Source organism: Melanerpes formicivorus, unplaced genomic scaffold, assembly GCF_026170545.1.
Source record: "Melanerpes formicivorus ecotype bairdi unplaced genomic scaffold, bMelFor1.0.p_v2 SCAF_109, whole genome shotgun sequence".
Taxonomy (NCBI): Eukaryota; Metazoa; Chordata; class Aves; order Piciformes; family Picidae; genus Melanerpes; species Melanerpes formicivorus.
In genome coordinates, this window is record NW_027142461.1 from 1513435 (window position 1) to 1534772 (window position 21338).

Sequence of the window (21338 nt, forward strand, 5' to 3'; positions counted from 1 at the left end):
CTTTCTCCCCCCTCCCCCCCCCCCCCCGTTTTCTTGCGTTAGTTATATGGCAATCGAGATGCTGGCAGTATCATATTCTTTAAGCTTATCTAGGAATGAGTCTTGCTGATGAGGTGGATCCTTAAAATTCCTGTGTCTGTCTGTCTTAATTCAGCACATCATGTACTAGAAGAGTTTCATTGCATCATGTAGCACTTTGTCTTCTGGAGCTATAACACTTTATTACCATTATGCATGACATGAATATGTGTTGTTAGGTTTACTTAGAGACCAAACCTGATGTATTAAATCGATGACAAATTTGACCTTGGGGGGTGATATTTCTAAATTGTCTTCAGCTATCAGCTTCTTCTACAGTTAGTCACTTTTTGGGGCTCTGGCCATCACAGTGGTGAATTCGTGAAGACAATTTGGGACGCTGTTGTAACCACAAATAAATGTATGTGGGTGGGAAGTGGTGGCAAAAGTGCTAGTCCATTTTGTAGAATCATAGTTCAGGTTGGAAAAGACCCTTGAGATCATCATGTCCAGCCATTAGCCCTACTCTACCAAGCGGACCAATAACCCATATCATTAAATGCCACATCTAAATGACCTTTAAATGCAATCAGGGATGATGAGTCAACCACCTTCCTGGGCAGCTAGACCAGTGTTTCAGTGAACAATTTTTAACTAATGTCTAGCCTAAAACTATCCTGGTGCAGATTGAGGCCGTTCCCTCTTGTTCTATTGCTATCTTGTGCTATCTTGTTCTGTTATGTGTGAGGAGAGACCAGCACCTACCTCTCTATATTGTCCTTTCAGGTAATTGTAGAGGGTGGTAAGGTCTACTGTGTCCAGTTCTGGGCCCCTCAATTTAGGAGGGATGTTGACTTGCTGGAACAAGTCCAGAGAAGGGCAACGAAGTTGGTGAGGGGCTTGGAACACAGGCCCTATGAGGAGAAGCTGAGGGAACTGGGGTTGCTTGGCCTGGAGGAGACTCAGGGGTGACCTTATTGCTCTCTACAACTACCTGAAGGGAGATTGTAGACAGGTGGATGTTGGTCTCTTCTCCCAGGCAGCCAATACCAGAACAAGCAGACACAGTCTCAAGCTGCACCAGGGGAGGTTTAGGTTGGATGTTAGGAAGAAGTTCTATACAGAGAGAGTGATTGCCCATTGGAATGGGCTGCCCAAGGAGGTGGTGGAGTCACCATCATTGGAGGTGTTCAGGAGAAGACCTGATGGGGTGCTTGGTGCCATGGTTTAGTTGTTTAGGTGGGTTGGATTGGTTCATGGGTTGGATGCCATGATCTGGAGGTCTCTTCCAACCTGGTTTATTCTATGTATTCTATGTCTCCCTTCAGCCTCTTCTTCCTCAGACTAAACAGTCCCAGTTCCCTCAGCCACTCTTCATGAAACTCATTCTCTAGGCCCTTCACCAGCTGCTTCTTTGCACCCACTCCAGCAACTTAGTGTCTTCCTTTTTCTCGGTTTGGGGGCTGTAAAATCAAAAATACCTGCTTGAATCACTTTATTACAAAGCAACATTCATTCCTTGTACATACAACAGAGTCTTCTGTACTTAGGCCACACACACACAAAATAAAGAAAATAAGGGGGTTTTATTTTGCATTTGGAAACTAATTTTAAGTTAAAGGAGATACAAATGTAAAATTCAGGGAATACTGCAGATCTGTGGACCTCCTCTGGGACAAAAAAAGTACTCTGTGTCTGTTCAGCTCTGCTCACTTTTAAAATGGAATGCTTCATGGTGAATAGCTACTAGTTAGGCTTTGAGTGTGTGGAATTTGTGTGTCTTACTTGGGTTCCTATGGAGGCATTGCCCAAGTATTATTTCCATATCAGATTTCAGGCTGAATATTTCCAGTCTACTTGTTTTGCAAGCACCTAAAATTACTGTAACTGAGAGAAAGGAAGAAAGTGTAGTTTGTGCTTTTGGTAACAATATGTGTGTAATCAGCACCTCCTGGTTAATGAATTAGTTGGCTGTTTCTTTCATACAGAAATAGGAAGGAAAACTGCTGGGATAATCAGCAAGTATTGGCAGAGGGATTCAGCAACCTATATATCAGTTAATATTGCCTTTTAAATAGTTTTCAAGTAAACTAAATCAGAATTTTGAATATGTCCCCCTGTGTGATCAATTATTTTCCACAAGCTAAGGCAAATTAAATACTATAAAGTGTGCAGCACTTAATTACTTCCTTAAACCTGGAGGAAGCACACCGAATGGTTTTATTTCCCTTTTACAGTGCAGCTACAATCTGCAGAACAAACTCTTTATTTTAAAACACTGAACATATTTGAAGCCTGTGAAACCTCCCCAAGAAGTTTTCTGTGGTGTCAGTAGAAATACCTTCCTTTCTTAAATGGTGATAAGAATGGGTTCTTTGTATAGATATCTATTGTGATTGTAACATAGTGAGTAAGAAGGGTGGGGGTTGGAAGGGACCTCTGAAGATCATCTAGTTCAACACGCCCTTGATAAAGCAGAGTCACCTAGAGCAGCTTGCCCAGGATCACATCCAGGTGGGTCTGGAGTCTCTGCAGAGGAGGAGACTCCACAACCTCTCTGGGCAGCCTGTTCCAGGGCTCTGGCACCCTCACAGGAAAGAAGTTATTCTGTGTTACAACTTAGAGCTCATTGCATAGAGCTCTCCCATTGTTCAGACACTATGAAGTAGATCATAGAATCAGTAAGGTTGGAAAAGACCTCAGGGATCAAGTCCAACCTGACTACTCATGACTAGCAAGTCATGAGGCTCTGGCTGGTGGAAAGCCAAAATGGGAACCACAGAATCACCCAGGTTGGAAAAGACCTCAGAGATCATTAAGTCCAGCCTATTACCTAATAGCTAACACCTCATGACAACTAAACCATGGCACCGAGTGCCACATCCAATCCCTTCTTGAACACTTCCAGGTGGTGACTCCACCACCTCCCTGGGCAGCCCATTCCAACGGCTAACAACTCTCTGTGAAGAACATTCGCATTAGAAGTAGATCATAGATGCATCAGAAGAGAATAAATTTACCTTTGGTGATGACTACAAGTATTACATTCCAGCAGCCAGACTTGTCTTTAAACGTTGCCTTTTACCAGCTGAACTGAAAAACAAGCCAGAGTGGGCCTGGGGCTGTTCACTGAGCAACAAAGAGAGGACAGTGCATGGCTGGCCACCAAGTGATGGCCATCCCTTCCACACAGCAAGAGGTGGAGTAGGTTTGAGAGGAAAAGGCAGTGGCTGAAAAGCTGTGCCTCTGGCCCTGGTCCTCTGCTGGGCTTCCCAGCCCCATGGTTTTCTTTGGTGCAGATCTGCTTGTGTATAACCCTACATTTTCAGTAGAGGCAGGGGAGGGAAGTGCTGGCGAGGAAAGGAATTAGATGCTTCTAGGACAGGCTGGACTTCAGTATTGTGGGGAGAAGCAGCCCTCTGGAGGGAACCCTTGCAGGGGATGTTTGATACAAGCTTCCTCTTGTTGACATGTAGACAGATACTCCTGCTGCTGGCAGGGGCTTGGAGCTTTTGGGGTTTGGGTTTTTTTGTTTGTTTGTTTTGGTTGGTTATTTTTATTCATAGAACCAACAATGCACTTTTGTTTAACAAAAAATCCAAAATGTTGTGTGCTTTCCATCTTGGTTACAACATAACCAAAGAGAAAACCAAGGAGCCAGCCAGCTAGCTTGGAGCAGGTCTGTTTTTCCCTGTTAGGAAGCCTCACTGCTAGCACTTCAGCTTTGTAGGGTTTGTTATTTGCTGTATGTGAATGTGAGACACAAATTCCTCTCTCAGTTGTGGCAGCTGGCAAGCAAGGATGCTGGTGCTGGGGAACAGGGGCTCCTCTGCTGACAGCCAGGCTTGCCCTGTCAGGAAGCTGATAGCAGACCGAGAAGGAAGCCAGGGATCATGAAGTGCAGAAGGCTTTGCAAGCTGGGGCTTTTGGGAGGATCCAACACCTCTGCACCAGTCCTGATGTGTGAAGGTAATGTAAATAATTTAGAATTACGGAATTGTTTTCATTGGAAGAGACTTTTAAGATCATCAAGTCCAACCATTAACCCAACACTGCCAGGTGCACTGCTGAACCATGTCTCGTGGCATGGCATCTGCATATCTTGAAGCCCATTCAAGGATGGGGACTCCAGCACTTCCATGGGCAGCCTGTCCCAGGGCTTTCCTAATGTTCAACCTAAGCCTCCCCTGGCACAGCTCAAGGTTGTTTCCTCTTGTCTTATCACTGGTTCCCTGGGAGAAGCGACCAACCCCCACCTCACTACGACCTACTTTCAGGTATCTGTAGAGAGCAAGAAGGTCTTCCTGAGCCTCCTTACCTCTGGACTAAATATGCCGGTTCCCTCAGCTGCTTCTCTTAATGACTTATTTTCTAGACCCTGCACCAGCTTTGTTGCCCTTCTTTGGCCACACTCTAGCACCTCAGTATCCTATTGTAGTGCAAGACCCAAAAACTGAACCCAGTATTCAAGATGCATCCTCACCAGTACTGAGTACAGAGGAACAACCCCTTCCCTAATTTCAGTATGACTTCTGAATCTCTGTCTGACTTTCTGTTGGGAGATGGATACCACATCTCTGAGTTGTACTGGTCTGGTATGACCACTTTACCCTCTCTGCTTTATTAGAATCCCAATAATAAGTCATTTGTTATTTTCTGTTTGCCAACCATACTGCCCCTTCTGTAAGAGGTTTGGTAGTGAAGTAGTGAATTGTAACAGCATTTTATCACATTAAAAACAAGTTTCTGGAAGCACTCAGAATTGTGGGAAGGTGTTTTTCATTTGTTTTCTAGTACAGTGCCAGAGCTAGAAGAAGCCATGCTGTGTATTTTGTAATAAAAAAAATAAGACTGCTTTGAGATACAAGCAACTGTAGAAGTTGGGATCACCAAGACAAAAGATAAGGCCCACACAAATGACAAAAAAAAATAGAGTCTGACTGTGTTTGTACTCTTCTCATGTCTGAAGGCTGCCAGATTATAGATGCCATCTTTCCTTGGAACTAACCAATGCTCTCTGGCATGATTTTTACTTCCCCTTATGTCTATATTTGAAAAAGCATATGTATAGTCCCTAAATGAATATAGTGGTTAACAAGCTATGGATTGCAACCCACAAAACATATTTGCTAAAGTAAGTTTCATAATGCCTAATGACAAACAAACACCAGAGCTACAAAAACAGGAATATTGCTATAGATGAACATGTTTTGTATGTGAGAGAAGCTGAATGAAAAATCCCCCACTGAGTCTTCCTTGAGCATGTTCCTTGCTGTTGGATTTAAGTTACTGCAACTCTGGGGACAGAACTTGGTTCTTTTTGTACATATTGATGATTTCCCTGGTTAGACAGGACGCTGCTAACCGGTAGGAGCAGCCCACTGCTGCTGTTACACAAGGAGTTTTCATCTTTGCTACTCACATCCTAAGGAATTACAGCCTACAGTGTTCCCCTAAAGTAGTGTCCAAAGAAAAGCAATGAGGCTGGTGAAGCAACTAGAACCCAGCTCTTGAGGAAGTGCTAAGGATGTTTAGCCTGGAGAAAAGGAGACTGAAGGGAGACCTCACTCACTACAGCTCCCTGAAAGGAGCTTAGAGTGAGGTGGGGTTTTCTCTTCTCTCAAGTAACAAGTGATAGGACTAGAGAAAATCACCTCAAGCTGCACCAGGGGAGGTTTAGGTTGGATATTAGGAAAAAATTCTTACCCACATGGGTTGTCAAGCCCTGGAAGAGGCTGCCCGTGCAAGTGGAGTCACCATCCCTGAAGGGATTTAAAAGACATACAAATATCTGACATAGTTTAGTGGTGACTTGGTAGTGTGGGGTTAATGGTTGTACTTGATGATCGTAAAGGTCTCTTGCAACCAAAATGATTCTGTGATTCTAAAGCAGCATTGGTCTATAGTCAGCAGCATCTCTCTTGTTCCTAAAATAAATGAGGCCATGAAACATTTTCAAGCCCTCTGTGATGTGTATGGTGTGCAGGCAAGGGGATGTGATGCTTGAGCAGGTTGGTGAAAGATTGCAGTGTCTGGAGATAAAACACTACCTTGCAATCAGTAAATCACTCCCAGCTGATGGTCATTCTGGGGAACAGGTGGGGAGTGGACCCCAGCAGCAAATTTTACCCTGGTCTTCAAGGGCAGATTGCCATGGGTGCATGCAGCCCTTGCTGCCCAACTCTGGCAGCACTGAATTCAGGAGCTAATTCAGCTGGTAATTGCTAAATGGAACACAGCACTAAATTGGAGGTTTGATTACAAAACACTAACAGTAGAGTTCTTAACCTCGGGTGCTCAGCCTTGAGCCAGAGCTTCCTGCAGTTGGCTTAAATGATTATATTTATTTTTCTTCAATTAAAAAGGAACTTGAAATGTATTTACTTGCTGCCTTTCACCTGATACATCATATTGGCTTCTTCCACATGATTGCACTGCTGTGAAGGTTTGGAACCTAAGAAGAAAAAAGTGAGATTTCTGTAGCCTTTTTACTTCCTCTATCGACTCCCTGAGGAAATTATCAAACACTGCCAAGGTTTATGATGTCATTAAAGACTTAGTAACACCTTTTAGAACTGCCTAATGCTCTGAGTAGGAGAAGAAACTCAGTTACAGCGTGTTGTGTAACCATGCACATGGGCTGGCGTATTCAGAAGCAGAATTTAAAGTCTGTTTTTTCAAACTAACTTTTGGATGCCTTGATAAAGATGGGAACCTCTGGTAAGAGCAGTGGAAAGTCTTATATTGGCAGCACCTTCTCCTGATCTGAACTGCACCTTGGGAATTTTTTAATGGGGTGGTTTTTTTTTTTTGGTTGGTTGGTTTGGTTGTTGTTGGTTTTCCTTGTTTATTCTTTTTCTTTAATTTTGGATAGTAGTTTCTCAGCAGCTTGTGGATTCTGTTGCACTTTATACGTAGGAAATAAGACCGTTTTACCTACCTGCCTTTGGTAAAGCAGCTGCTGTAGAATGGGCACCCTTCTCCCGGGTTTTAGCTCATGAAGTTCTCTAGTTTGTGTTTAAGAAAACAGCTTTCCACATGCATGCACACCTACTCTTTTTTTTTTTTTCCCCATTCTCCAAGAGTATTTGTTAGTTAACTGCTGTGGGAACTGTCTGTGGTTTTCTGATAACCTTTATACAAACCAGGAAGACGTGGCCTTTCTCATTTCACAATGAGCTGAGGCATGGCTGCGAGGTACTTTCCAAATGAGCGCAGCATGACCTCCCCTGTGGCTGCCCCACACCAACCTCACTCTGTCAAGCTGCTTTTACCCTGTCAGGGATGTCTCCCGAGGCCAGAGGCGTGCACAAACACAGGGTTTTGGCTACTTCAGAGAAAAGGAGGATTACTGTGACCAATATAAATAAAAGTATGACCAGAGTTTAACTTTCTGTTTGTTTTCCTTGGAGTTTGGAGTGTATGACCATATAGAAGCTTTCCAATAAAGCCCAGTATTGCAGTGATCCTTATGCACCTGCATGGAACAATGAAAAGAAAGGAACTTTTCAGTTAAGCAGCTTTGGTCTTGGCTGTACAACAAAATCTAGGTGTCTGCCCAGTGGTGGTTCTGATAAATAGTTTGCCAAAAGCTGCTGTAGCTAAACTCAACAGTTGATTTGCACAAGATGTGACTTCAGAATAACTTGCTGAAACTTAGTCGTGCATGTGCTGTGGACAAGGCTTTGCTAAGTGTGTAATGTAATTATTGAGGTATTCTGCTCTGCCTGAATTGTCTTCTTGGAGAGCTTCAGTTCTTCAAAAACTGCCTGTTTGACAGGGGCTCAGGTTGGATGGGGTTCTGAGTAACCTGATCTAGTTGAAGATGTCCCTGCTCACTGCAGGGGGGTTAAACTAGATGACCTTTGAAGGTCTCCCAGCCCAAAACATAGTATAATTTCCATGTTACCAGTAAAAGGAGAAGCCATAGCAACATGTATGTATGGAGGCTGAGATCTTCATGAGAACTGCAGTCTTATCAATTATCGCCAAGAAGTCCGAACCAGTTTTAATTTGATCCTGGAGAATGTGCTTCAGCCCTGGACTTTTCTCATAAGCTGTACAGTAAAAGTCAGGATGAGTGCATCAGGGAAGGTCCAGGCTGTGGGACACAGCAGTTCCTAAGAATGCTCAGTATAAAAGCAGGGAGGCTGCAGCCATGCAGGTCAGACCAGGGACCTTCCAACTCCAACAGTGCTCAAGAGAAAGGAGAACACAAAATGGTTCAAAGCCACCTGTGTTGTTCTCTGACTTGTGCTTTGTCCCATGGAGGCACAGTAGCTTCTGTTCCCTCATTTTTATGCTGTTATTGCAATGTCTGTGTTATTAATGAGTATTGTTAAGTGTTTGCATTTAGTCCTCTTTTTTCCCCAGCCAAAGGACTGAAGTTAATTTGGATAAAAATCACAATAATCTTTCACTGGGAAGGAAGAGGAGGTCAAAACATGGAATATTTTTTTCTGTAGTTAGTAAATCTGATGCCAAAAGGATTTTGGCAATAATGCACTGAAATTCAGTGTGGGTGTCAAGGTTATAACCTGATGGAGGCTAGCAGATAGCCAAGAAGTGTACTTGTACGTGCAAGACATTGATATTAACACTGCTATTAATGCTAACATTTGCTTGCTAGTATTGGTGCCCACTGAAGTCTGGCATGTTGCAGTCCAAGTCCAAGGAAGCCCTTTATATGGGGCTTGCTCCTGCCAGGATACTTAGTCGTTTAGATACATTGTAGTTACTGTCACTTACGAGAAAAAGCATTTCAGTCACACACGCAAGCCAGTAAGTCAAAACCTGAAGAGAACAAACTTAGGTATACATATTCAGTTGGCAAAGAAATATAGCCAGCAGCCCCACAAAAGTTCAAGAGACAGAAATCTGCTGGAGAGAGTCCAGCGGAGAGCCATGAGATTAGGGGACTTGAGCATTTCCCCTATGAGGGGAGACTGAGTTACCTGGGACTGTTTAGTCTTGAGAACAGTTAGAAGGGATCTGATCAATGTGTATAAACATGTGAGGGGTGGGTGTCAAGTGGAGGGGGCCAAGCTCTTTTTGGTGGTGCGCGGTAATAAGACAAGGAACAATGGATACAAACTTGAATGTAGAAGCTTTCACCTCAACATGAGGAGAAACTTCTTTACAGTGAGGGTGGAGCAGGCTGCCCAGAGAGGTTGTAGAGTCTCCTTCTCTGGAGACTTTCCAGACCCATCTAGATGCATTCCTTTGTGGACTACCCTGGGTGATCCTGCTTTGACAGCGTGGCTGGACTAGATGATCTCTGGAGGTCCCTTCCAACCTCTAACATTCTATGACTCTAAGTTGCTTTTCTGTGTGACCTTTTTGTATTCTTTGTGCAAAAAAGCCTCAGCTCAGGAGATTTTTGTGTGAAGTGTTAGATAAATTTGGTTGGGTTTGTTTGTATGTATTTTCTTGTAGCAGTACTATTTTTGTAAGCTCCAAGAAGTGGTGGGTTTTTTTTAAACTTTTCCCCAGTCTCTTTATTCCACTTCACGAATGGCAGGGTTACTTGTGCAGTGTCCAAGGTGGGTACCTCTGCAGAACACCCCCCCTGGTGTTTCCTTTCTGGAAAGAGGGGAAATCCTCGCTCATTGAAACAATTTGCCTGCCAGGTTGGACAAAAAACTCTGGGTTCTTTGTTGTGGGCTAAAATCCTGCAAAATTTTCACCACTGTGTTTTTTCCAGTAATCCCAAGATTGTTTGTTCAGCTGCTTTTATTCAGTGTAGCACTTAATGTGAGTGCTTGGAAAAAAAGAGAAACGCTGCAAGCATGGAACTAGCTTACTTAAAGTTCTCTGACATATGCACCTTGATTCCAGTGCCTTTCCTGTTCACCTTGTTGATTTCATGTGCGTGTAAAGGAGCGTGTCGTGTGTGTGTGAGGGACATCCCAGGAGGGATGCCAGCAATGTGTGCTCCTGAGTCAGCAGAAGTTGCTGGAAAACGGACAGGAGTGTGGTAACTACTGCGTCGAATGCCGCGGTTTGCGTCGTGTTGTCTGATGCCGATTATGGCCTTTAAGCCCCTACTGACAGCCGCAATCCCCTTGTTTATGAATCTGTTTCTAAATGCTTTCTTTTGGAGAGTCACACAGCTATGACTGCACCCTGGTTGGTTTCAACATTTGCTCGTTAACCTTAAAGGAACTCTCTTAAAACCTGCTACCCCACACTGCTTCCATCGTCAGCAGGAAAGGGAAGGGCTTAACAGAGCTGTGCAAGGGTGGATTTGGGAGCAGATGGGACAGGCGCTCCATGGTGGTTGTAAAACCACTTCAGCAAGTATCTTAGAATCATAGAACCGTGGAATTAAGTTAGAAGAGACCTTTTAATGGTTGAACACCTGCCCCCTATTTACACCACAGTGAAAAGAAATCAAGTTGCTCAGGGCCCTGTCCAGAGTGTTTCCAGGAATGGGGCATGCAGCTCCTCTCCATGTCCAGAGTGTTTCCAGGAATGGGGCATGCAGCTCCTCTCCATGTCCAGAGTGTTTCCAGGAATGGGGCATGCAGATCCTCTCCATCCAGCCTGTGCCAGTGTTTCACCACCCTCACTGTAAAGAAATTTCATTCTTATTGTGAGGGTGGTGAAATGCTGGAGCAGGTTGCCCAGAGAGGTGGTGGATGTCTCATCCCTGCTACAGCATCACCCTCTTTATTTTAAAATGATGTCTGAGCCAACTATTAACTGAAGTGGCCAAGAACTGGGTTGAAATCATAGAGTGATCTTTGGGGACTTTATTTCTCCATTGGTCTTTCACTTTGGGCTATTCTGAACCAACATTTTAAGAACTGAATAGAAATAAACGTTGTTTAATTTACCACATTTTTTCCTACTTGTGCTATGGTCTGGGTTAGAGGTTTTTGGGTTCAGAATCTAAATTCTGAATCCACAAAATATTACACTTAGTAACCCTACACTGCTTCTGTCCTTGAGTGTGTGCTCTGCTGTGGAGGGATAACCAGCTGTGGAACTGACCCGTGCTTCATCGTTCAAGGCCTGTGCGTCAGTGACTACATGATTTGTTGTTTAGAGTCTTCTGTGATCAGTGCTAAAATCTGAGTTTGCAGAAGTGCTGAGTAACTGCTGTTTCCCTCTTATTTTGCTTTAAATTATTCAAAAAGATGCTTGTACAAAGCTGTGGGCGCCCTGCTGTATAATTAATGCTACAATAAAACCACAGCAGCATTAAAATAATTAGTCATAAAGGAGCTCTACCCGTCTGCTACCTACAGAGAAAATTCCATTCTACCCTCTCATTGCTCTGGAATCGTAGATCCAGGTCTCCCCATGAACTGGAGGTTAGAACAGGTATCTCTTGCTGACTGTTGAGATTTGAGGGGTAAAAACATCAGGAGCAAAGAGCTCTGCAAGGGAGGAGAGCACTCTGAATGGACCAGTGGATGCAAGAGGAAATCAAGGCTCTGCTCTCAGGATGGTGGGATCTGTATCCATAGGATTTAATGAAGGTGCAGTGGGGATTTAGCTGCATGTGGAGCAAGGTGTTGGTGTCACCACAGTGAGTTATATAGCTACCATCTTTTCCTTAATTGGTTGTAAAGAACTGAAGGGATTTAAAAGACATATAAATATTTGACATAGTTTAGTGGTGACTTGGTAGTGTGGGGTTAATGGTTGTACTTGATGATCTTAAAGGTCTCTTGCAACCAAAATGATTCTGTGATTCAATGTGATCTCCTGGTTGTGGCTGAATTGTGAACTTTTTTGATTGGCACACTAAAACCAGGTTGGGTGAGACCTTGTGCAACCTGGTCAAGGATGTGTGCCTGCCCATTGATAGGAGGGTTGCAACTAGATGGTCTTCAAGGTCCCTTCCAACCTAAACTGTTCAACGATTCTATGAATACATTTGATGCAGAAGTTGGAAGTTAACAATGATTCCTTTGTGTAGCAGTCCCTTTTGAAGAGCCTTCTGTCTACATGAAAACATTATGCAGAGGGATAAATTCTGCTTTTAAGTCTGTATTTTATGTATAAATGTCTTCTGAATCTTTTCAGCACAATATATGTTAACATAAATATTTACATATGAAAAGGAAATAGGATTTTGAACTATTTACTTGAATATTTAAGTATCCCTGTCCTTGTTTGATGTAATTTTCCCCCTCCCCATCCAAACAACCAACAGAGAACTTCAAGGATTTGGCATTTCACTCCCTTCTCACAGTAATTTCAGTCCTTGAGTGCTGATACTTGGTTCTGTCTTTGCTGTTTGACATTGAAGGTTCTCAGAAAGCTTTTGCATCCACAGCCACTGCTCAGGCACTGTTTGGCTGCTTGTTTAAAGTCCTTGTTTTAATTTTTATCACAACACTCACTAAACCATTTCACATCTTAGTTTTTGGGATAGAAAATGTGTGGTGTTTTCAGCTCTAGCTGAAAACCCAGGTGCTGTAGCCAGCAGCCCCATGACAGTGTTGTGACCTGGTGAGAAGTTTTTCCCCAAGCCTGTCTGAGGACAGCAGTAATGGTGATATTCACCTCACCTGAACCCAGCTTAGTACCAAGTACAAGGGAACCACCCGGGCCACGCACTCACAACCACCTCCAGCCCTTTGTGAGCTGCGTTGTCTCATGTCAGGCAACACTGTTGTTAGTTATTAAAGGCAACTTCTCATGTTGGCAGCCTGCTGGACTGTCTTCTGAGCCTCAAGGCTTATTCCACCAAAGCTCAAGAGAGATGTGCCTGCCTTAGCTGTGTGCTGATGCTGTGAGTCAGATAGGGGTGATGTGAAGTAACAGGCTACTCTTGATCACAGTATTATGTTACTGATTTAAGGGTCCCAGCAGATTGTAGTTCAGGAGAACAGTGCATTGGATGATGCATTTAAAACCTCAGCCTGGTCACAGTGAGCAGAGACACTGTTTGCTGGTTGCCACAGCTGGACCTGTGATAGGGATACACTATGAACTTGTAATGAATCCTATAAATCCTGTCATTACTTTTTAATGTAGCAGTTTTCTATTAACCTCATGCTCAGCAGGAGCCTAAATACAGCTTAGAACGCTAGAATGGCTTAGATTGGAAGGGATCTGAGAGATCATCTACTCCAACCTCCTTGCCATGGGCAGGGACACCTCTCAACTAGATTCAGCTGCTTAAGGCCTCATCTAGCCTGGCCTTGAACACCCCCAAGTAGGAGGAATCTACAACCTCCCTGGGCAGCCTATTCCAGAGTCTCACTACCCTTGTATTGAAGAGCTTCCTAAGATCCAATCTAACCCTGCTCTCCCTCAGCTTCAAACCATTCCCCCTTGTCCTGTCTCTAGACACCCTCATGAACAGTCCCTCTCCAGCCTTCCTGTAGGATCCCTTCAGGTATTGGAAGGCAGCTCTAAGGTCCCCCAGGAGCCTTCTCCAGACTGAACAACTCCAGCTCCCTCAACCCATCCTTACAGCAGAGGTGCTCCAGCCACTGGATGATCTTTGTGGTCTTCTCTGGCCTCACTCCAACAGCCTCAGAAACTCCTCCCTTTTTCACTGTCACATATTAAGACTATGTGGCCTGAGCAGGCAGGACATGTATTGTAGGAAAGAACTTTGATTTGGTCCACCTAAGGAGCAAGCAGCATTGAAACTCACCTGGAGAGCCAGCAATAGTGCAGGGTGAACATCCATCCTGTTGTCATCTGCCGTGGAGCATCTGGAAAGTTGTGTCGTAAATGCTCTTGTCTCTGATCATCTCTGCAGGATATGCTGTGTGACAGGACAGCTTTGCTTAGGGGCCTGTGTCTGAGGGATTGTGTTGAGTCATATGCTTGATTATCTAAATGTAAATAATCATTGGCACATGTTAAGATTTGGATGTCATTGGATGGAGGGGTTTAGACTTAGGCAAATGGAATTATTTTAGATATATCTAACACTGTAACATGCTTGCTAGCTTTGGGGTTTTTTCCCCCCCAAGACAGAGATAGCAGATGATAATAATAAGCAAACAGAGAGGATTATGCAACAAGGGGTTATTTTAATCATTGTTTTGGAGAAGTCAGGCCAGAGTGAGGTACCTCTTAGAAACAATCTATCTCACTGATACTTTTCTTCAGCTGATTGACAGCATCTCAAAAAAACCCCAACAGCTGTGGAGTTTTCTTTCAGTCACTGCAACAGATGTTCCAAGCATGTTGTTCCTCTGTTAGGCTTCTTTTGTAGTAAAAATACTGCAGTCTAAATATAGTTTAAACTGACTGAGGTAGGTACCTTTTTTGTTTCAAAATGGCTATGTACTTGATTTACATCATAGTGCAACAGGACAAAACCATTGGAAGGCTGTTGAAGACTATTTCAAACCCAGGGAGGAATTTTTATTGAATTGTATTTAATGTGGTGACCTCTGAAGATCACCCAGCCTCCCTGCTAAAGCAGGGTCACCCAGAGCAGAATGCCCAGGATCACATCCAGGCAGGTTTGGAATCACCTCGGAGAAGGAGACTCCACAACCTCACTGGGCAGTCTGTTCCAGTGCTTTGTTATCCCTCGTAGTAAAGAAGTTTTGCCTTGTGTAGCAGTCTGGATTAGGATGAACACTGTATAGCTTAGTGAACTCTTCTTCCCCTGTTCATTATTTGGAAATACCTTTAGATAAAAAAATGGAAAAAACCCAAACCAAATAACAAAAAGCCTTACTTAAATAGCTCTTTTTTTCCTGTATCTGCAGTGTTGTTTCTTGTGACAACTGTATATGACATGTCAGGAATACACAGATCTTGTTTTCCTTGTTGTTTTCAATTGAAAGAGTTTAGCAAATGGAAACAGTTGGATTGGCAGAGATGAGAAACAGAAAAGGCACAGTGCAGATACACAATATAGCTGGTTTTCCTTTGGGGAATTTGGGAGGTGAGAAGGCTGTGGCCCTTACGACTCTCAATCCCTTTGCCAGTGAGTTCCACTTCAAAGCTCTTCTCTGTCATGTCTCCTGCTTTTGGAGACCACTGAGTGAGCTAGCAAGATGATGCAGGCTGAGTTCTGCTGAATGTGTTGGTGGCAAATACCTCCTAATTTTTATTCCCCCCCCCCCCCCCAGTTTGTATCTAGATGTCTGGTTTCTGTTCATGAGACTCATTTATGGAGAGCACTGAGCTGGGAGCACAGCTGTCTGCCCAGGGCCAGGTCACAGTGGTATGACAAAGCCTTCACAGGAGAGATCTCAGTTCATGTACACTTTTTTTTTAAAGTCATTTGGGCCCTGCTATGATCTCACATGAGGAGACATTTTCTTCTGGATTTGTTTCACAGGTTTAGTTGGGGTCATTCATACTGACATGATACTAGTGTGATGTTACTAATGATGAGTAACAGTTTCCAAATGAAAGCCTGAGAATATTCAGTCAGGCTAAGTGAGGCTTGGAGAAACCTGGTCTAATGGAGGATGTCCTTGCCCATGACAGAAGGGTTGAAATAGGATGATCTTTAAGGTCTGTTCCAACCCAAACCATTCTATGATTGTAAGACCCTAATTGCACTGGCGTGTGTCCCTTATGATTAGAGCTGTGATTCTGGTTAGTCACACTGATCGAAGGAGCTCTCTGTTTAAATACTGGCTGGCTGAAGCTTTCTGCACCCTCTTTTTCATGTCTGACATCAGGACATGTATACAGATGAAGCTGATAAGCTGCAGTGTCTGGGATGAGGTGCTTTTAGTTTCCAAAAGTGGTGAGTAGAGCAACCCTCGGACACAGTTCAAGGTTTATTTCATCACTTGGACTTTCACTCCAGTGGAAGAGAGTGTGATTTCAGCTTTAGAGAGTCTCAGTTTTCACGTCCCTCATTGCTTTGTAATCTCATTTTGTTTCATTACTAGTTAATTTTTTTAGTAGACTGTTACAATGTCCTCCAAGAAGGCAATCTAGGGAAATACAGATGCTGCAATCTCCAGTCACTAATGACTGAAACCTGAAGTCACTAATGACCTCATTTTGTGCCCCGTTTTGGGGGAGGAGACGAAGCTCTTTTGTAAGCACATGCTGCCAGGTCATTGCTGTGAATCAGGTGGCAGTAGAATCAGCCTCTTGAAGGTCCTGCTTTTGCAGGAAAACTTGCTGGTAGTTGACTTGAGCATCCAATGTTGAGCCTTCACAGGAGAGAACAGTTCACTTATGGTTTGCCTTGAAGCCATTTGCGCCCTGCTATGATCTCACGGAAGGAGACATTTTCTTCTAGGTTTGCTTTACAGATTTGGAGTTAGGATCATTCATGCTGATCTGTCTTTCCCTGGTTTCAAGCTTCTCTGTGCAGCAGTGGTGATTGTTGGTATTTAATTATTCATGTCTCCATATTACTTGTGTTGATTCAGTGCCCATAGGTATTTAAGCTGTGCGAACAGTGAGCATCTAATTTCTGCCCCCTTTCTGCAGCGTAAACAGAAGTCCTGCAGCATTCATCTCAGGAAGTGCTTTATAAAGTTCATAGGTCATCTTACTATCTGTGAACAGCTGACTGCACTCTGATTTTTTTGCAGCACGATTATGACCTTCTCTTAACTATTTTTATGAACTATACTTTTGAAAGAAAATCATGACCTTACTTCTTGAGTTTGCTTTCCTGTTTGAAGAGCTGTGCAGGGCACGTCAGGACAGCTGTGACACTGAGGTTCATCTCTTTTATCCAGCTTCCATGCCAAGATATAGGAGCATGGGGAGACCTTTATATCCTGAATTGTAAATTAATCATTTAGGGACAGACATCTGAGGGTTCTTCTTTATAGCTTTGTCCTTACCCATTTATAACAACAAGGTTTCCAGGAAGTTGAAGATGCTTTTAGCTCAGGATTTACCAGGGCAAATTACTGCAAGTGAGAAGAGGTAAAGTTTCTTGGAGATCATATAGTAGAGATGTTCCTGCCTGTCCATAGCATTCAGATATAGAATCGTAGAATCATTTAGCTTGGGAGACCTTTAACATCATCAAGTCCAAACATTAACCCAGCACTGTCATATGGTTAATAAGAATGGGTAACACCCTGACCTTACCATAACCTTCTGCACTGGTATTTTGCCATCTGTCTCAAGACCTGCAGTAGAATGTTTGAATGCCTCTCACAAGCCCTCTTACCAAGACTATCTCCCAAAAAGGAAAACAGAAGAATTATGGAAAAGTGTTTTACTTCAAAACTGTATGTTATAAAATTCAACCAAGATCTTAATTTTAGCTTCAGCAGAGCCTAAAACTGGCCCAAACCGTTTGCCGAGGTTAATTTTTCTATACATATGAAGCAAATGAACCAATACTTTCATAGGTGGAGCAGAATATTTCTAGAAGGGTTTGGGAAAGAGCCACAATCACCAGTTCAGTAGTAAGCAAGCTTTCTTCCCCCAACAAGGGATACAATTTCTTTGTAAGAAAAGACCACTGGATTGCTCTGTGGAGAGGTGCTTGGGGTGCTGTGAAACAGAAGCTGAAGCCACTGCAGACACGACACCTCCCTGCTGAACATTAATGAACTGTAGCATTTATATGTGAGGTTTGTGGCTGATTATATATGCTTAGCTGGTCAAAAGTTTTTCAGAGCATTAAGGTCAGGCAGTGTCATTTGTGGAACAGGCAAAGCCCTCTGTCCATGGCTGTAACAGTGACCTCATTTGAACTGATAAATAACTGTCTTAGCTACGACCTTTAACAGCTGAAATATGTTCACCATCTACAGCATTGTAAGGCTCACTTCAAAAGATACAGTGGAGAAAACATATGTGTGTATGCACTGCTCTGTATGATGCTTTCTGGCTTGTAACAGCACATCAAGAGAATTCCAGAGTTTAGGAGTAGTGGGGCAATCAGTCTTTGTGTGCTCACTTTCTTCCTTGTGAAAGGGCAACATCCAGAGGGAGGCACAGTATTGTGCAGCCTGTTGATGGGAAAGAAAACAAGAAAACTGACAAAATGTGAAGTTGTTTTATCCTCTTAATGTATAATAAGAGTTATTTGCTGTTTGCATTCTTTAGTTTCATTTGAAAGGCAACAGGTGATACTAAAATATAATGAGGGCAATTCATTTTCTTGGTTCACAGTGGCTCAGATTTAGAAGGGTGGAAAAAAACCCCACTTAATAAGCACAGTGCTTAAGGGCTCCTGTGTAAGAATGTTACTCTTAACCTTCAGCAAATGCTTATGGGCTGCCCTGAATAGTGTAATGGGTTTAAGCACATGCTTAAGTATTTTCCTGAAGGAAGACCTGAGTGTCTTGGCAAGGCTTATGTTACAGCTTCATTTACCTTTATCATAAATCCCAGCACCAGGCGCAAACTTTCCTTTCATCCTTTGGCTGATAGCTGGGTGTATAGATTTTTCCACCTCTGTTCAGCTTGCTTTCTATGCCTCTCTTGCTGCAATCTGATCAGCCAGGGCTGACCTTCAGTGGTGCTCCACATGGGCTGGAGGCCCAGCCAGCATGGATCCAATTGCACGATCAAAGTCCACACCTTGCCTTTCATCTGCCACTCCTCTGCCTTCCCAGGGTTATTAATTTGAAGAAGATGAAATGTACAACAGTTTGCTGCTGCAGCCGTTAACAGGCATTAGGAAAGGGAATTGTGTGTAGTCATTTTTCCGTGGTGGGAGAAGGGATTGGAGCGGGTTAAACCTGCACCAAGCACCTGTTGGTTGGCTGTGGGAAATGCAGAAAAAAAGGAAAAATGCCATAAGCAAACAAACTAAAGCCCCAAACAAACAACAAAACCCAAAATTTGCCCCAAACAAAAAGAACCCTCAGCCTGCAGGCTTCTTCAAAGGGCTCAAACTAGAACACAGGAGGTTCCATCTGAACATAAGGAAAAGCTTCTTTCCATTGATGGTGACAGAGCACTAGAACAGGCTGTCCAGAGAGGTTGTGGAGTCTCCTTGGGAGAGATTCCAAACCTGCCCCTGGACGTGATCCTAGGCACCATGCACTGGGTGACCCTGCGTTAGGTGGGAGGTTGGACTAGATTATCTCCAGAGGTCTGCCATTCTTTGATAAGGTCTGACCTCAAGCCTTTTTTTCTCAAGGCTGAACAGACCAAATCCTCTCAGCTTTTTCTCATATGGCAGTTTCCTGGTTAGATCATCCTCATGGCTCTTGCCTGAACCTATTCAGGACCTGTACAGCAGGGATCAAAACTGAACTCAGTATTCCAGGTATGGGCTGATCGGTACTGAGTGTGAGAGTGCTTTATCTCTGCCCTTGTCTATGCAGCCCAGCTTTCCCTGTTCACTCCTGTTGAGCATTTTGTCCAGCAAGATCTCTGGGTCTCTGTTGCACTTCACTTAGAGAGTGATATTGTACAGTTCTGAATACGAGGGAAACCTGCCTTCTGGTGAGGGTGCCAGAGCCCTGAAGCAGGCTGCCCACAGAGTTTATGGAGTCTCCTTCTCTGGAGACGTTCCAAACTCGTCTGGACAGGATCCTGAGGAACCTGCTCTGGAGGGCCCTGCTTTAGCAGGAGCATTGGACTAGGTGATCTCTAGAGGTCGGTTCCAACCCCTACCATGCTGGGATGTTGCGATTCTCAGACTGGGGGGGTGCAGAGCAGTGCTGAAATGCGGTGAGATCGAGGGTGGGATCTGCAGGGGCCACCGGCCCGTTTGGCAGGTCTCGGCGCGCTCCTCTTGCGTAAGAGGCTGCCCGCGTTGCCTGTCGCTGCCGTTGCCATGGCGAGCTAGCGGGGGAGGATTCCTGGGATCCATCCGTAAGCCGGGGAGGGAGATTATTACGTCTTAAACTGGCACTCCGCTGTGCCTAACATGATGTGGCAGGGTCGTGCAGGTGTCCCGGGGGGGTGACCTGGGAGCCAGCCAGCAGCCCCGAAATGAACTGTTGCAGGCATCGTTTTGAATAAAATAAAGCTGTGCAGGGCTTGAGGGTGGCTCTTGGGGTAAGAGGATTTGGCACATTTGCATGGGGAGAAATGCTGAGAAAAATACCTGAGAAAAATAGTGCAGGACTTTAGGGGAGATTGGCATCAGGTACTGGGTGGTTTGGATGGGAAAGGGAGGCAGTCATGGGTATTTCTGGTGTCTGCCGAGAACTGTCTGTCACGTGCTAAAAGAAGAGCCTTCTAATTGTTATCTGCATATTTTATTGTCACAGATAGTTGTTAGCATTTTAAGCCTAAGCTGTACATATAAACATATCCTGAAAATTCATAAGCAGTAAGCAAGCAGTAAGTCTAAATATTAGCCCTTGATATATTAGTTGCTAGCTAGCCTAGATCAAATCATTGACAGATGTCTTTAACATGAATGGAAGGAATGACAGAAGAAAGCATCAGTGTCTGGTTTGGTAAGTTTTTTTTTTCTCTGTTGTCTTTAATTATTAGTGTTTTAGTCTATTTCTCAGTGTCACAGTGGGATCAGTGGCTGCTGGTGGGGTCTCTGTGCGCTTTTGAGCTTAGTGCTACTCATTGCATGCTTGAATTCCTAGAAGCAGGTGAGAATTTATGGCATCCTGTCACTGGGCTCCCTTCTTTTTTTGGTACCTTTAGTGCAGACAAAAACTTCATGAATTGTGATGTTTGGTTTTAGTTTTGTTAAGGTGATGAATTGCCTGGAAGAAAACATGAAAAATACTGGATTGTAAAAGTGTTTCTTAAGAGAACCAACCCTACCTGGGTTAATAGTAATATCAACTGCTAGAAAACAAATAGACGGGGGGGGAAGAATCTGAGTAAACTTAACATTTGTGAACAGTTTTACAGCAGTGGAATAAGAAAAGTGTTGGGATGTAAGAGAGTGCACTGCTGGGAAATGAGCTTGCATTACTCCCACAGTGCATCTACTGTACATTAGTTATAACCCTGTTGTTTTTGTTGTCTGCAATTAATTGAGTAATTTCTTCCAGGACTGAAACTGCAGGTTGAGCATGTTTGCTCTGAAAGACTGTCTGAATCGAGACAGCTTTTGCTCTTGCCGTATTAACAAGCACTCACAAAGTACATTCTGTGCACTGTGCTTAGGAATTCCTGAAAGGTATCAGTGGGGGTTAATTCACTGTTACATAAACACCCAGTAACGGCATTTCACTATACTGGAATTGCTCAAAAATAGTTATTAGCTTCCAGGCTATTACCAGGGGAAAGGCTCTGTTTAGTCTCTGTCAACAAAGACGTTTTACTTTTGCAGGTATTATTTGTATGAAAAAAGACAGATATTGACCACAAGAACGTTTTTACTTTAATGCTTTAGAGTTATTGCACAAGTAGGCAAAGCCTAACCTTGGGCTGTAGATTTAGCATTGATTTTTTTTTTTTTAATAGCTGGCGCAAGATCTTTATCTCCCAAGTTGTACTGGGAGTCGGGGGGGGGGGGGGGA

At 43.7% G+C, this 21338-nt stretch overlaps 1 protein-coding gene across 6 annotated transcripts in view; it reads left to right on the forward strand.

The window, feature by feature from the left end:
* HIVEP1 (HIVEP zinc finger 1) overlaps nt 1–21338 on the forward strand; it is a 157609-nt gene that overhangs the window by 28785 nt on the left and 107486 nt on the right. Inside the window, exon 1 of one of the 6 annotated variants that reach the window (XM_068166879.1) lies at nt 19582–20309. The exons of the other annotated variants lie outside the window; for them this stretch is intronic. Coding sequence (XP_068022980.1) covers nt 20270–20309 — 40 coding nt within the window. The 5' untranslated portion in view covers nt 19582–20269. Of the gene's footprint in view, nt 1–19581; nt 20310–21338 lie in introns of those variants that run through there. 6 annotated transcript variants of the gene reach the window in all.